The sequence below is a fragment of the Pelophylax lessonae genome (genome assembly GCF_965119305.1).
Source record: "Pelophylax lessonae genome assembly, chromosome: 3".
Taxonomy (NCBI): Eukaryota; Metazoa; Chordata; class Amphibia; order Anura; family Ranidae; genus Pelophylax; species Pelophylax lessonae.
The window spans coordinates 95,560,388-95,578,135 of record NC_138770.1 but is presented as its reverse complement, the minus strand read 5'-3'; the positions used below and the strand labels follow the sequence as shown (position 1 = coordinate 95,578,135).

Here is a 17,748-nt window from a genome sequence, read left to right as displayed (position 1 = left end):
TTAGATCTGTTGAAGTGCCTGTATCACAGCTGGTTACCCCTGTAAAGTCTTTACCTATAGTCAGTCAGGCAACCCAAGCTCCAGTTCCTGACGCAGTTGCTGCCTTGACTGAGCAAGTCCATTTCCTGACTAAAAGTCTGGAGAAAGTCCACCAAAAGTTGGAACAATGGGAGAAACCATTAATGCTAGAGGATGAGAAACCTGTGTCCAGAAGACTCTTCCCCTCTAATTATAGAGAGACTTATTCCAGAAATTCTGGCGGACGCCCCCCTGACCGCACTAGTACCCCTAAGCGGCCAATCTGCACGTACTGTCACAAGCCAGGCCATACAGAAGCAACCTGCTGGCAGTTAAACAGGGAAACCCCCGAGGCCAAGGACCACCCCTCGGGAGTTAAACCAATAGGTCCAGAAGATCCCCACTGGATGCCAAGATACGTTGGATCCCGTCCTGAAGTGACACTTCAAATAAATGGAGTTCCTTTTGTTGCCCTAGTTGACACAGGATCCCAAGTCACCACCATCCAACAAGCAGCCTTTGAAAAATACTGGGATCAAAATCAGCTTACCCAGCCTCCAGAATCCTGGCTGAGTCTCATAGCCAGTAACGGCAAACCCGTACCAGTCCATGGTTATTGGGAACCTACCATTCAAGTAGGAGGAACTACACTACCTCGACAAGGCCTTATTGTGGTACGAGTCAGAGACAATAACCCTAACCCTCCAATAGTCCTAGGAATGAATGTCCTCAGAAACTGTTATGTTGAGATGCTAGAAGCCTTGCACCAGTTAGTGCCTACTGCCTCTCCTGATTCTAAGAAGGTTATCCAACAAACCATCCGTGTACTAAATGCGCAACAGAGATTCACCAACGAAAAAGGAGAAATTTGCTGTGCCCGCATCCGGGATAAGCAACCTGTGATCCTCAAACCCAACACCGAAACTCTTCTGTGGTGCCGAGCTGTAGTCGGAATTCAAGGTCAAGACTACCAAGCCCTGGTAGAGCCTGTTGTTTTGGAAGACTATCCTCTAGTTAGAGCTGCAAGGAGCCTAGTAACCGTCTCTGAAGGTAAAGTGCCTATACGACTCCTAAACTTGAGTGATAGCAGTGTAACACTAACAAAACACCGTCCTATCGCACAGCTAACCCAAGTCACTTTTCAAGATGTCATCAGTGTGGCTACAGCTACCACAGAAGAAATTACCAAGAGACAGAACTCACAGGACCAAAATGTAAACACATCCTGGTGGAAAAAACTTCATGTGGGAGATGCTTCCACACCAGCAAACCAAATTGAGGGCGTACTAAAAATTGTGAAGGAGCTTCACCGTGCCTTCAGTAAGCATTCTACAGACTATGGAGAAGTGGATATCATCAAGCACTCCATCCCTACAGGTTCACACCCACCGATCAAGGAAAGATATCGGCCTATACCACCAACTATGTACCAATCCGTAAAGCAAATGATCCAAGAGATGAAGGACTCCAATGTCATTAGAGACAGCCATAGTCCATGGGCTGCACCTCTAGTCCTTGTACGTAAAAAGGATGGGAACATCAGATTCTGTGTGGATTACAGAAAAATTAACCAAATCACCCACAAGGATGCTTACCCTTTACCACGCATAGAGGAATCTTTGACAGCTTTAGGATCTTCAGCCTACTTCTCTACCCTTGATTTAACCAGTGGATACTGGCAAGTACCAATGGCACCTGAAGATCGTGAGAAGACTGCATTTACCACCCCTATGGGCCTATTTGAGTTCAACTGCATGCCTTTTGGACTTTGCAATGCGCCCGGAACTTTTCAAAGATTAATGGAGCGTTGCTTAGGACACAAAAATTTTGAAACCGTCCTGTTGTACTTAGACGATGTCATCATCTACTCCAAATCTTATGAAGATCACTTGAAACATTTGGCCGAAGTTTTTCAAGTCCTCATTAAACATGGACTCAAAGTCAAACCATCTAAGTGCTATCTACTGAAGTCAGAAGTCAAATACTTAGGGCATATTGTAAGCTCTGAAGGTGTTAAACCGGATCCAGAGAAGATAGCCGCAGTCCGAAATTGGCCTACTCCTACTACAGTGAAAGAAGTGAGGAGTTTCCTCAGTTTCGCAGGATACTACAGACGCTTTATTCCTCATTTTGCCCAAATTGCGGGGCCAATACTAGAACTTCTGAGAGGACATCCTAAGAGGTACCAAAAGTCTCCAATACCAGTTGAATGGAACACAGAAAGAGAAATTGCCTTCCAGCTCCTGAAGAAGAAGTTAACAGAACCACCAATCCTAGGCTATCCAGATTACCAGCAGCCATTTCATCTTTACACAGATGCTAGTAAGAAAGGTCTGGGAGCTGTCCTGTCGCAAGTACAAGAAGGTAAAGAAAGAGTTATTTCCTACGCTAGTAGATCTCTTAGAGGTACTGAAAGAAACGACCAAAACTATAGTTCCTTCAAATTGGAATTCCTCGCACTCGTGTGGGCTGTTACAGAAAAATTTAAAGATTACCTTGCTGCAACACCATTTGTGGCCTTCACAGATAACAACCCGCTAGCACATCTTAATACCGCCAAGTTGGGAGCATTGGAACAAAGATGGGCCTCACGCCTAGCTAACTACGATTTCACCATAAAATACAGAACAGGAAAAGCAAATGAAAATGCGGATGCATTATCCCGTCTGCCTACCCAAGAAGACCCTACTACACAGGAAGATGTTTGGGAAGAGGTAGAAATGCCAGCTTTTTACAAAAATTTTGCCCAACAAGACATTATCACCATCAAAGGAAGAAAAGTTCTTAACCTTCAACAACAAGTGGATCCAAGATCCCAAGTGGACAATGAAAGGTGGATCAAGCTGCAAAATGAAAGCAGAGTGTTGGGAGAACTGCAAGATTTCTTCACCAGCGGAAGAACACCTGAAAGAATTCGCAGAAGAAATGCTGATCCAGAATTGTCAAAACTTTGGAGACACAGAAAACATCTCTTCCTACAGAAGGGCCTACTATTAAGAAGAACTTTAGACCCAATTACCTGGGATCGTCTATACCAAATCTTAATACCACGCCGAGATGCAAGAATCATTCTTGAAATGTACCATGACCAATCGGGACACTTTGGCGTGCAGAAGACAGAAGCCACCATCCGTAGGAGATTCTACTGGATTGGGATGAGAGGAGACATTGAAAAGTGGTGTCGAGAATGTTCCACCTGTGCTGTTGGAAGAAATGAAAAACATGACCAAAAAGCACCCTTACATCCCATTGTAAGCCAAACACCGCTAGAAATAGTTGCAATTGACCATGTGAAGCTGGAACCAAGTCGCTCAGGTTACACATACGCCATGACCATCATTGATCATTATACCAAATTTGTTGTAGCCGTACCTGTCAAGGACTTGACCGCTAAGACAACTGCAGATGCCTTCTGGAAACATTTCCTATTGCCATATGGATGCCCAGAAAGAATCCTTACAGATCAGGGATCTGCCTTTGAGTCGCAAATCTTCAAAGAACTTTGTACACTTCACAATTGCCAGAAGATCAGGACCACAGCCTACCACCCCCAAGGGAATGGACTCTGCGAGAAAATGAACCAAACTTTAATTGAGATGTTAAGAGCAGTACCACCTGCTACAAGAAGTGATTGGCCTACTCTATTGCCTCAATTGATGTACACCTACAACAACACCATTCACTGTTCTACTGGGTATACACCTTACTATCTCATGTTTGGCCGACAAGGTAAACTACCTGCTGACCATACTTTGGGCGTACAAGTGCCTGATGCAATCAACCCTCTACCAAAGACTGATTGGGTGAGTGAGCACCAAAGACGTCTAATTGATGCACAAGAAATTGTTCAACATCGCATGGAACATGCTCATGAAAAGCAACAAAAAGATTATAACCAATCTGCCAAAGCAGAACCTCTCAAAATTGGTGACCACGTGTGGTTAAAAAACGACCATCGCACCAGCAAGTTAGATAGCAAATGGGAGAGAGAACCTTACACCATTACAGCTATTCGCAATCCAGAGACTCATACTTATGAGATCACCAAAGAAAACAAATCACGTGTAGTACATCGCAATCGCCTTAAGTTATGTCTCAAGGAAAGTACTCAAGAAGAAACTCTTCAAGAAGAAGCGGTCCAAGAGGAGACACAATCCATAGAACCAGAGCCTACAAAATCATCTGATTCAGAGGGTCCACTACAGTCTTTTGGAAAAGCATTATTAGACTCTGATCCTTTACAATGGTTCCTTACACCATGGCTCAATATCTTAGTGCCTGCCAAGACCAATACAAACGCACTTCAACCAGAGGAGCTATCTCAAGAAGTGTTTACTACAGCTCAAGAGACACCAAGTTCCCTTGAAACAAGGCCTGTAGAAACTCAGCCACTACGAAGATCCGACAGGACTACAAGAGGACAACCACCTGTCCGTTTTAAGGATTTCCTACACCAGCAGCCGAGAAGACAACTACCAGCCCTGCCATCTCATCGTTGAATGCATCCTTACATCGTCTGAAGTTCCAAAGTGAGAAGAAGACTTACTTGTGATGTCATGTTCATTTCCTTTAAAGGACTTTTTAAAAGGACTACTTACCTACTGTTTTGCAACGTTCAAGCCTGCACCCGGAGATAGACTTTCACGTACATGAGCCTCCGTGATATTCATCTGTTGACATTTTCCTGTGCCCAGGGAACGGACTCATACCCTGTGAGCCTCCTGAGATGTTATTTTTGTTTTGTTTTCCTTTTTCCATCTCATCGTGGACTATTCTGGTTTTGCCATACATCACCAGTCTTCAGAGGAAAAGCTACACCCCTTTTTGTCACCTTTTGACACATTTCGTTGTTGCCTGAGATATGTTTGCCTAACCCATTTTACTTGCAGATACAAGAAGTACAAGAATGGGGTTATATTGTTATTTCCTATGCATGCATGCTTTTCCCTTTCTCTTATATCTTACAGGAAGACACAACATCGAGTCAAAAATGTGTCGAGGTCGACACACGTTTTACCATGGGGGTATGCAGCGTCCCACTCAGGACACGTGGGAACTGCAAATGTATTATTTCTTTGTCATCGCTGTATTGCATGTCATTTTGCATTGCTACACCTGTTTAATCCCTGTTCATAGGCTGGTCAAGTGTGCTTCATACTTCCCACCACAAGATGGGGATAGCACCACTCTGGGATATCTATCCCAGCTCAGGTTTATCTGTGGTCAGTTGTTCAGTTCAGGAAGTGAGTGTACAGAGGAGAATGTAGAAGGTTAGTGAAGGTCAGTCCAGAGAAGGGACAAATTGGAACTGCTAAAATCAAAGGGTAAAAGCCACCAAACGGCAGCAAGACCTTTGAGAATAAAGGTGAAGGATTTCCTTAGCCACTGGCAACCTCACCAAATTTCACTGGATTCTAAAGGGACCAGAAACAAGTAAGCATTATACTGAACCACAGCCTGAGTCAAGACCTACCAAAACCTATTAACAGTGGATCAGCAGAATTCCTCTATTTACCCAGAGACTGTATTCTATCTGAATGTTTATGCTGCAATCAAAACCAGTCACAGTAAAAGTTGTGAGTTGTATCCTACCACTGTCTACCTCATTCTTCACTATTGCTACTACAACTGGTTGTACCACCATTAACGGTACTGGCGTCACGACAAATACCATCAAGGGACCCAGCCACCACAAGCACTCTAAACCCCACTGTCATCACGGGCACCTCAACCACCATCTTGGCTGGCGATTCCCTATCACAGAGCGTGCCCCGGAGGATTTCGTGCTGTCTTCCTCTTCACTGTGCGACCAGCCCAGGGAGGCTTTCTGCTAACCGTGAGTAAACCGATGAACTGTATTATTGCTGTCTCTCATCGGCCCACCGTGCACCTCACGTGTCGCCCCTGCGGTTCTGGCTCGTCGCATGTAGGGCAGTGTACAGAGGTCAGTAGGATGTAGGGCAGTGTACAGAGGTCAGTAAGATGTAGGGCAGTATACAGAGGTCAGTAGGATGTAGGGCAGTGTACAGAGGTCAGTAGGATGTAGGGCAGTGTGCAGAGGTCAGTAGTAGGTAGAGCAGTGTACAGAGGTCAGTAGTAGGTAGAGCAGTGTATAGGGGAGAGTAGTAAGTAGGGCAGTGTACAGAGGTCAGTAGTAAGTAGGGCAGTGTACACAGGCCAGTAGGATATAGGGCAGTGTACAGAGGTTAGTAGGCTTTAGGGCAGTGTAAATGGGTTAGTAGGCTTTAGGGCAGTGTACAGAGGTCAGTAGGATGTAGGTCAGTGTACAGGGGTTTGTAGTAAGTAGGGCAGTGTACAGAGGTCACAGGCCAGTAGTATGTAGGGCAATGTACAGAGGTCAGTAGTAAGTGGGGCAGTGTACAGAGGTCAGTAGTATGTAGGGCAGTGTACAGAGGTCAGTAGTATGTAGGGCAGTGTACAGAGGTCAATAGTATGTAGGGCAGTGTACAGAGGTCAATAGTATGTAAAGCAATGTACAGAGGTCAGTAGGATGTAGAGCAGTTTACAGAGGTTAATAGGATGTAGAGCAGTGTACAGATGTCAGTATTATTCAGGTTAGTGCACAGGGGTCAGTAGTACGGTATGTCCTGATTCCTTTTTTTATATAGTGACATGGTCACTTTGATGATGATTCTTTTAGGCTAAGTTTTTAAGATCTTAAGTCTTAAGATAAAAAGCTGGAATTCAGTAAGTGAATGAATAAATCCACAACTTAATGCACCTAAATAAAAAACCCAGAGAGTTTATTATCACTAAGATTGTTAAATATACGCTTAAATACAAGTAAGTACCTGACTATCAGTCTCCTGACTTTCCAATACAATAAACCCAGACTGGGAGAGGTGAGGCCAGTATGAGGAGCCAATCAGGGGCTGCTGCAGTGCACATGTGCTGACCAATAGGAGATAAGAGCAGAGTTATTAACTTATCAGTGTGTTGCTGCTCTTTTATTGCCAATTCATCATGCTAAGAGCGGTGTACTCTCCTTGTTGCTTTGTTTAGCAGAGGTATAGAAGCAGAAGTGATGTCTTCATTGTCTAATCCAAGGTAGGCTGGGGGTGTGATCTTTACCACCCTGTTCATGTTGAATGCTATGAGAATTAGAATCCTGGGTATACTTTCTGATGGGGGTAATTGTAACACATTTAAAAATTGAATTAGACCCCAAACTGTTTCGATACTGGGTGGAGGTGATTGGCACGATATCTAGAGTGTACAATTTTCAGTTGCTGCGGGATCCTGTGGTTTGTTTGCTTGGTGCTCTGGAGGTGGACACCCTGACCCCGAATGCCCATGTGGCTGTCTTAAGATTGCTATATATTGCTCACAAACTCATTGCTAGATTTTGGATCTCCTCCGGGGTACCGAGCAGGGGCCAGTGGATTGCACAGGTCAATGCCTCTCTGATCAGGGAAAAACTGAGGTACCAACATCGAAAGGCTCACAAGAAATTTGCTTCAATCTGGCAGCCCTGGCTGGATGATCCGGCCTTGGCTCCACCACAACTGGTCATAGAAACATAGAATGTGTCGGCAGATAAGAACCATTTGGCCCATCTAGTCTGCCCAATATATCTGAATCCTATGAATAGTCCCTGGCCCTATCTTATATGAAGGATAGCCTTATGCCTATCCCATGCATGCTTAAACTCCTTCACTGTATTTGCAGCTACCACTTCTGCAGGAAGGTTATTCCATGAATCCACTACTCTGTCAGTAAAGTAATACTTCCTCATATTACTTTTAAACCTTTGCCCCTCTAATTTAAAACTGTGTCCTCTTGTGGTAGTTTTTCTTCTTTTAAATATGCTCTCCTCCTTTACCGAGTTGATTCCCTTTATGTATTTAAAAGTTTCTATCATATCCCCTCTGTCTCTTCTTTCTTCCAAGCTATACATGTTAAGGTCCTTTAACCTTTCCTGGTAAGTTTTTTCCTGCAATCCATGTACTAGTTTAGTAGCTCTTCTCTGAACTCTCTCTAGAGTATCTATATCCTTCTGGAGATATGGCCTCCAGTACTGCGCACAATACTCCAAGTGAGGTCTCACCAGTGTTCTGTACAGCGGCATAAGCACTTCTCTCTTTCTACTGCTTATACCTCTCCCTATACATCCAAGCATTCTGCTGGCATTTCGTGCTGCTCTATTACATTGTCTTCCCACCTTTAAGTCTTCTGAAATAATTACTCCTAAATCCCTTTCCTCAGATACTGAGGTCAGGACTGTGTCAAATATTCTATATTCTGCCCTTGGGTTTTTACGCCCCAGGTGCATTATCTTGCACTTATCCACATTAAATTTCAGTTGCCAGAGTTCTGACCATTCTTCTAGTTTTCCTAAATCCTTTTCCATTTGGCGTTTCCCTCCAGGAACATCAACCCTGTTACATATCTTTGTGTCATCAGCAAAAAGACAAACCTTACCATCGAGGCCTATTGCAATATCACTTATGAAGATATTAAACAAAATTGATCCCAGTACAGATCCCTGAGGTACCCCACTGGTAACATGACCTTGTTCTGAATGTTCTCCATTGACTACAACCCTCTGTTGTCTGTCACTCAGCCACTGCCTAATCCACTCAACAATATGGGAGTCCATGCTCAATGACTGCAGTTTATTAATAAGTCTTCTATGTGGGACAGTGTCAAAAGCCTTACTAAAATCTAGATATGCAATGTCTACTGCACCTCCACCGTCTATTATTTTAGTCACCCAGTCAAAAAAATTTATAAGATTTGTTTGACATGATCTCCCTGAAGTAAACCCATGTTGTTTTTCATCTTGCAATCCATGGGATTTAAGATGTTCCACAATCCTATCCTTTAATAGGGTTTCCATTAATTTGCCTACTATTGATGTCAGACTCACTGGTCTATAGTTGCTTGATTCCTCCCTACTACCTTTCTTGTGAATGGGCACGACATTTGCCGATTTCCAATCTTCCAGGACGACTCCTGTTACTAATAATTGGTTAACCACTTCCATACCGAGTCATGTAAAATGACGTCGGCAAAGTGGTTGTCTAGATCCGGGCCGCCGTCATATGACGTCGGCCCGTTCTAGCTGCTACTGCACGCCCCCGGCGGCGCGCAGCGGCGCGATCAGGGATGAGGCTCGTCCCACGGACATAGCCCATCCCTGATCAAGGTAAACAGCCAATAGAAATTGGCTGTTTACCACGTGATCGGCTGTGTCAATCACAGCCGATCACATGAGCGGCTCCAGCACGAGCCGCTCGTTCTCTCTGCAATGCGCGCCCCCGGGGGCGCGCAGAGCAGCGATCGGGGACGAGGCTCGTCCCTCGGACAGAGTCGATCCCCGATCTAGGTAAAGAGCCAATGAAATTGGCTCTTTACCACGTGACCGGCTGTGTCCAATCACAGCCGGTCACAAATGTCAACAGAGAACACGGTAACTAGCTGTCACCGTGTTCTCCTCCTCACACACTGATCCTGTGTGAGGAGGAGATTGTGGTAACAGCTAGTTACCAACTACAGTGCACCCTAAACACACTGATTGCCCCCCCCCCCAATAAAGAGCACCTGTCACTAGCCCATCAAAGTACCCGAGTACCTGTCACCAGCCCATCAGGTACTCAGATGACAGGTACTTGGGTACTCTGATGGGCTGGTGACAGGTATTCGGGTACTCTGATGACAGGTACTCAGGTACTCTGATGACAGATACTCTGATGACAGGTACTCGGGTACTCTGATGACAGGTACTCGGGTACTCTGACGGGTACTCGGGTACTCTGATGACAGGTACTCGGGTACTCTGACGGGTACTCTGATGACAGGTACTCGGGTACTCTGATGACGGGTACTCTGATGACAGGTACTCGGGTACTCTGATGACGGGTACTCGGGTACTCTGATGACAGGTACTCGAGTACTCTGATGACGGGTACTCGGGTACTCTGATGACGGGTACTCGGGTACTCTGATGAAGGGTACTCGGGTACTCTGATGACAGGTACTCGGGTACTCTGATGACAGGTACTCGGGTACTTTGAGTACCTGTCAACGGAGTACCCATCATCAGAGTACCTGAGTACCCGTCACCTACCCATCAGAGTACCCGAGTACCTTCCACCTGCTCATCAGAGTACCTGACGCCTGAAGTACCCAAGTACTTGCCGCCTGCTCATCAGTACCCATCACTACTCATCAGTACTCATCAGTACCTATCACGTATCAGTACTGATCATCAGTACCCATCAGTACAGTATCACCTATCACCTATCAGTCAGTGAGTACTACTCATCAGTACCTATCACCTGCCTGTCACCTGCCCATCAGAGTACCCGAGTACCTGTCACCTGCCTATCGGAGTACCCGAGTACCTGCCACCTGCTCATCAGTACCAGAGTACCTGTCACCTGCCCAACAAAGTACCAGAGTACCTGTCACCCTTCATACAGCCACCATGTCCAAGTCCAAAAAGGTTTATATACGTCCTCCGTTTAAACCTAAATACCGGTGTTATGGCAGCAGATAGCTGCCATAACCCTGGTATTTTTTTATACGGTGGACGGTTGGCTTTCCGATAAGGGTGGTCCCAGCGGCGGATTCGCCGTGGGATCACCCTTCCGGGATTGCGGAAGAGGCGCCCCCCCCCTCCCGACGCGTTCCGGTCCTTTTCCCCGCTTACCGGACCCGCCAGCAGCGGGGAAAACGATCCGGTCCCGAATCCTCACAGACAGGATGTCGAGTGAGGGCAAGCTTGCCCTCACTTGACTCTATGGTCTTGGAGGACCGGAGCTACGGAAAATGTTGTTGCCTAGCAACCGGTTTAAAGGTCCATTTTTTTTTTTTTTTTTTTTATATTATAAGTATTTATTTATTTATTTTTTTTCTATCTTTTTAGTGTACTTGTGAGATCTGAGGACTTTTTGACCCCAGATCTCACAAAAAAGAGGTCCTGTCGTGCCTATTTCTATTACGAGGAATATTTACATTTCTTTTAATAGAAATAAAAATGATCAATTTTTTTTTTTTTTTAAACGGTGTAAAAATAAAAAATAATAAATAAAATAAATAGTAAAAAAAAAAAAAAAAAAAATTAAAGCGCCCTGTCCCCGTTAGCTCGCGCGCAGAAGCGAATGCATACAGAAACCCCGCCCACATATGTAAACGGTGTTCAAACCACACATGTGAGGTATCGCCGCGATCGTTAGAGCAAGGGGAATAATTTGAGCCCTAGAACTCCTCTGTAACTCAAAGATGGCAACCTGTAGAAATTTTTAAATTGTCGCCTATGGGGATTTTTAAGTACCAAAGTTTGTCACCATTCCGTGAGCGTGCGCAATTTTGAAACATGACATGTTGGGTATCTATTTACTCGGCGTAACATTATCTTTCACATTATGGAAAAAAATTGGGCTAACTTTACTGGTTTCTTATTTTTTAATTAAAAAAAGTGAATTTTTTCCAAAAAAATTGCGTTTGGAAGACCGCTACGCAAATACGGTGTGATAAAAAATATTGCAATAATCTCCATTTTATTCTTTAGGGTCTCTGCTAAAAAAAAATATATAATGTTTGGGGGTTCTAAGCAGTTTTCTAGCAAAACAACTGATTTTAGCTTGTAAACACCAAATGTCAAAAATAGGCCTAGGCAAGTGGCTAGGATGCATGATGATGCTCCTTGGATGTTAGGCCCCTCTATATGGCTAGGCTGTGAAAGTCTCACACATGTGGTATTGCCATACTCAGGAGGAGTGGCAGAATGTATTTTGGGGTGTCATTTTTGCTGTGTACATGCTATGTGTTAGGAATATCCTATAAATTGACAACTTTGTGTAAAAAAAAAAAGTTTTCATTTTTTTCCCACATTTTCCAAAAACCTGTGGAAAAAAATGATATGTTCAAACGACCCATAATGCCTCATAGAATATACGTTGGAGTGTTTGCTTTCCAAAATGGGGTCATTTTGTGGACTTTTCCATTGTATTGGTGCTCTAGGGCCTTGAAAAGTGTGATAGGTAGTAAGAAAGTTTTATGTGTATTTATGCTCCTAGAACGCCTGAATGTGCTTCTTGGACGTGGAGTCTCTTTTTGTGGCCAGGCTGTGTAAAAGTCTCACACATGTGGTATCGCCATACTCGGAAGGAGTAGCAGAATGTATTTTTGGGTGTAATTTTTGCTGTGTACATGCTATGTGTTAGAAATAGCTTATAAATTGACAACTTTGTGGGAAAAAAAAGAAAAAAAAAATTTTTCTTCATTTTCCCAAGAATTGTGGGAAAAAATTACAACTTCAAAAAACTCACTATGCCTCTTACTAAATACCTTGGACTGTCTACTTTACAAAAAGGGGTCATTTGGTCGGTATTTGTACTGTCCTGACATTTCAGGGCCTCAAGAAAGGAGATAGGCAGTCAGTACATCTGGTGTGATCAATTTTCAGTAATTGGTACCATAGCTTCTAGACTCAATAACTTTCACACAGACTAAATAATATACACTAATTTGGGTTAATTTTACCAGAGACATGTAGCAGTATACATTTTGGCCCAAATGTATGAAGAAAAATTTATTTTTTGCAAAATTTCATAATTGAAACTAAAAAAAAGTGTTTTTTTTTCAAAATTTTTGCTCTTTTTTTGCATATATCACGAAAAAAAAAAACCCCAGTTGTGATCAAATACCACCAAAAGAAAGCTCTATTTGTGTGAAAAAAATGATAAAAATTTTGTTTGGTTACAGTGTAGCATGACTGAGCAATTGTCATTCAAAGTGTTAATGGTTTTGCCAGCTCACCACTAAGCTCTTTTAATAATTTTGGGTGTATCTCATCAGGACCCTGTGACTTATTTGTCTTCACTTTAGACAGCAATCTTAGAACGTCTTCCTCTGTAAAGACACATGCATCAAACGATTCATTAGTCATCCTTTCAAGTGGAGGTCCTTCTTCTTTTTCTTCTGTAAAAACTGAACAGAAGTATTCATTAAGGCAGTCGGCTAGCCCTTTATTCTCTTCCACATACCTTCTGTCCTTTGTTTTTAATTTAGTTGTTCCTTGTTTTAATTTCCTTTTTTCATTTATATATCTGAAGAATGTCTTATCCCCCTTTTTCATAGACTGAGCTAGTTTTTCTTCTGCCTGCGCTTTTAAAGTTCTTATAACTTGCTTGGCCTCTTTCTGCCTAATCTTGTAGATTTCCTTATCTTCATTGCTCTGGGTTTTTTTATAATTACAAAATGCTAGCTTTTTATTTTTAATGATTTGGGCCACTTCTGCTGAGTACCACAGTGGTCTCTTCCTTTTTTTGCTTTTACTGACAAGTCTAATGCAATTTTCTGTTGCCTTCAATAATGCACCTTTTAAGTAGTCCCATTTCTCCTGGACTCCATGTAATCCGTTCCAGTCTGATAAGGACTCATTCATGACTAATTTCATTTTTGAAAAGTCTGTTTTTCTAAAATCTAAAACTTTTGTTTTTGTGTGGTGTGACTCTTTCACAGTTCTTATATTAAACCACACTGACTGGTGATCACTAGATCCCAAGGTTTCGCCTACAATGACATCATATACCGAATCCCCATTTGTAAATACCAAATCCAAAATGGCCTCCCTCCGGGTTGGCTCCTAAACCACTTGTTGCAGAGACAACCCCAGTAGGGAATTTAGAATATCTGTACTCCTGGTAGAACTTGCTATTTTGGTTTTCCAGTTTATATCTGGAAGATTGAAATCTCCCATAATGATAACTTCTCCTTTCATTGTAATTTTAGCTATTTCTTCAACAGACAGGTCATGGACAGGTTGCTCTTAGGGTAGGATGCTGTTATCTTGACGGCCTGATATGCAGTGGTATATCTCCACCCCCCCCCCTTTTTTTTTCTATTTCCCCTTTTCCCTGCTATTCTCTACATTCTCTCTCTCTCATCTCCCTCCTTTATTCCTCCCCCCTTTTTTTTTTTGTCTTTGCTTTCTATCTCTACTCCCTCTTCTTCCTCTCCCTATGTTTTCTGCCAACGCTTTTCCTTTTTTGTATTCTGTACTTCAGGTGGGTCATTGATCACATATGGTGGTATGTGTCATACAGTTATGTGTGCATGATTCTGATACTTCTGTGAATGGATAACTGCTTGTTTTTTCTTATAAGTTTCTTATGCACATGTTTGGTCTTTTACTAAGTTACACTATCCGCCTGAGTACTGTACGTTGTTGACGTTGATATTTTTTGATGCTAAGAGTTTTATTATTGTAATAATTTTATCACTGGTCTTGCTACTGGTTATGCTTACTGTTGGTGTTATTTATACCGTGTACTGTTTATACTCAATAAATAATATATTTTCTTAAAAAAAAAAAAAGAAATTGAATTAGAATTCTTTTGGTAGTTAATACAATTTTCATATATGTATTTGAACTGTATTTTGGCTGCTTTCTGGGAGTTCAGCTTCAACAGGTATTTGTGTATTATTGCTGGACCATAACTGTTGACTGTTTGTATTTTAGTTAATTACTATCGCTACATTGGCCGCCTGCTACAACAACCAGCAAGTGTTTAAAGGAGTGGTGAAGATCCAGAGGGACCAGGTTATGACTCTGATGATGGACAGTACAGATATGCAGGCTGTAAGAGCCTTCACACGTCAGTATGTGGAGGAGGTATGATTGTTTTATGGGTTTTAAACCCTTAGGAAGGATTATTTAAATTAAACGTGGTTGTAAAACCAAGACCTTTTTACAACATGGATTTGAACATATACGTATGCATGGCTGAGAAGTACCGAATTGGGTGTTTTTTTTTTTTAAAAAACCTCATGATCTGCTGACCCCTGTCCTATGACCTACTGATGCCATCATATTCTCCGATGACCCCTGTCCTCTACCCTGCTTACCTCATCCTATGCCCTGCTGACCCCTGTCCTATGCCCTGGTGATGCCACCCAATGCCCTGCTGACCTCTGTCCTCTTCCCTATTGGCCCCATCCAATGCCTGCTGATCCCAGTCCTCTGCAATGCTAACCTTGTCCTATGCTCTGCCAACACCACCCTATGCCCTGCGTCCCCCAGGCCTCTTCCCTGTTGACCTTATCCTATGCCCTGCTGACCCCTGTCCTATGCCCAGCTGGTGCCATTCTATGCCCTGCTGACCCCTGTTCTCTTCTCTGTTGACTCCATCTTATGCCCTGCTGACCCTGCTCTATGCCCCGCTGACCCCCGTCCTATGCCCTACTGACAACATCATATGCTCCACTGACCCCTGTCCTCTACCAAGCTGACCTCATCGTATGTCCTGCTAACCCCTGTCCTATGCCCTACTGATGTCATCCTATGCCCTGCTGACTCCTGTCCTCTTCCTCGCTGACCCCAGTCCTCTGTCCTGCTAACCCTGTCCTATGCTCTTCCATCACCATCCTATGCCCCGCAGACCCCTGTCCTCTTCCCTGTTGACCTTATCCTATGCCCTACTGACCCCATCCTTTGCCCTGCTGACCCTTGTCCTATGCCCCACTGATGCCATCCTATGCCTGCTGACCCCTGTCCTATGCCCTGCTGACCCCTGTCCTCTTCCCTGTTAACATATTTACAGTATAAATATAATATAAATTCTACTTTTGACTAGATTTAGGCACATAATGGAATAATTTCTACCACTATCACAGCATGCATTGTGTATGACTTGCTTTTATCCATACACAGCAATGGTGCTGCAAATTCCCACTTTCTACCAACCATTGTGATTCTGAAGATCAATGTCTAGCAGGATCAGTGAGTGTATATGGAGAGCTATGTTTGTGAGGTAGGTGCAGCATGGTGTGGCAGACAGTAAACACTCAGAGTTCAAGTTAGGCAATAGAGGTATATTGTTGAAAGATTCAACGCAACCTAATTAGGCCCGGTGGGTAGGCACACCCATCCGCAGGAACTTACGAACTGTGACTGCGATCTGAAGCGAGGAGCGGAATGAAGTGGAGGCTTTCTATAAAGAGAAAGATGTAGTCTCTGGACTGTCCCTACTCCTCAGGAACCTTTCCCTACCTCAAAGCACAGTCCCTGCAGACGGGAACCTGTCCCTTTGCTAACCACCCACATAAAGGGTGCCAAACCTGGGAGCCAGAGTTTTAAATAGACTCTGCCTAACCCAAGATGGCCACTGGGGTCACATGGTGTGCCAGCGTTCAATCAGGCAGTTGTCTCCTTGTGACCACAGGAAGTCATAGAGGAATCGGGTTTCTCATAGCTTCCTTCCCCTTCTGCATTGCCGCTTCGGTCAGGTGCCACCTGCAGTGGGGAGTACAGACTGCACCTGCCTACATGTTTAGCACATTTACCTACGCAGGCTTTTGTTTATTTATTTTTTTCTTTAGTATTGTATTACTGGTTTGATATTTATTAATTTTGACATTCTTTATTCCATTTTGCAGATCTACCGAAAGATTCCCCCAACAGACCCATCATCTGAACAGACACAAAACATCTTGGCTACCATCAGGAAATTAAGTATGCCCAATGACACCGCAGATTCCCCCCAATAGATCTTTCCTGCACCATGCTGCGAGTGGCCCTAAGCTAGCAGTACCTGAGCAAGGTGCGGATATTAGAGAAGGCCTTAAAGTGGAAGTCCAGCCTAATACCTTAAATTCTCCCCTGCAATCCTTAATGTGAGCGGAGTTCAGCCTTATGTCTCAAAATGAAAAAATCCCAGTTTATCTACCTTTATTCTGCAGTATTCAGTGCTGTCACATGACTTCAATTCCTCTTCCTGCTGAGTCCAAGAGCAGCACTTCTGCTACTGACACTATTGAATGCACGCTGAATGTTCGCTGATCTCCCTTCCCTCCATCTGCTGGTACCTGCCATGCCAGTCCCAGGTCTTCCAATGGGTGCATGGAGCCCAGGAAACATGGCTGAGGTGTGTGTGTGTGTGTGTGTGTGTGTGTGTGTGTGTGTGTGTGTGTGTGTGTGTGTGTTTAGGGGGGGGAGGTGGCCGGCACTAACAGGGGTGTGTGGAAGTGATCTGGTGGCTACACTGCTAATTGATTGTTTCCATATGACAGACAACACTTGGCTTGTTAGATATATACACAGTAAGTGAGATGCTTTCTTTTAGGCCTTGTTTTCATTTACGTTTTCAGGGCAGTAAAATCGCATGACTGAGCCACGTTTACCACAACTCAATCACTCTCCCTTATGCCACAAAGGCACTGCCACCATCATACAATAGTACAACAGTGGTGCCAGGGGGTTTTACACACTCCCAGTTGATTAAGCCATTGGGCATGTGTGTAAAACCCCCTGGCACCACTGTTGTACTATGTAGGACAGTGGCAGTGTCTTTGCAGCATAAAGGGGAGTGGTTGGGTGGTGGTAAATGTGGCTAAGCCATGCATTTTTACTGCCCTGAAAACGTAAATGAAAACAAGGCGTCAAAGAAAGCATCTCACTTACTGTGTATAAACTTGACAAGCCAAGTGTTGTCTGTCATATGGAAACAATCCATTAGCAGTGTAGCCACCAGATCACTTCCACACACCCCCGTTAGTGTCGGCCACATTCTCCCCCCCCCCCCCCCCCACACACACGTGACTCGTTAGTGTTACAAGGTCTCAGTTGTGAATGGGGAGCAGGTGTGTTAAATTTGGTGTTTTCGCTCTCACTCGCTCATACTGGTCACTGGGAGTTCAACATGGCACATCAGGGCAAATAACTCTCTGAGGATCTGAAAAAAAAAAAAAGAATTGTTGCTC

At 43.8% G+C, this 17,748-nt stretch overlaps 1 protein-coding gene across 1 annotated transcript in view; it reads left to right on the top strand.

Moving 5' to 3' along the window:
• LOC309551581 (squalene synthase-like) overlaps positions 1-16,608 on the top strand; it is a 57,038-nt gene extending 40,430 nt beyond the window's left edge. Inside the window, exons 6-7 of the mRNA XM_082252218.1 lie at positions 14,510-14,662; positions 16,426-16,608. Coding sequence (XP_082108344.1) covers positions 14,510-14,662; positions 16,426-16,536 — 264 coding nt within the window. The 3' untranslated portion in view covers positions 16,537-16,608. The remainder of the gene's footprint in view (positions 1-14,509; positions 14,663-16,425) is intronic.
• Positions 16,609-17,748: the final 1,140 nt, after the last annotated feature.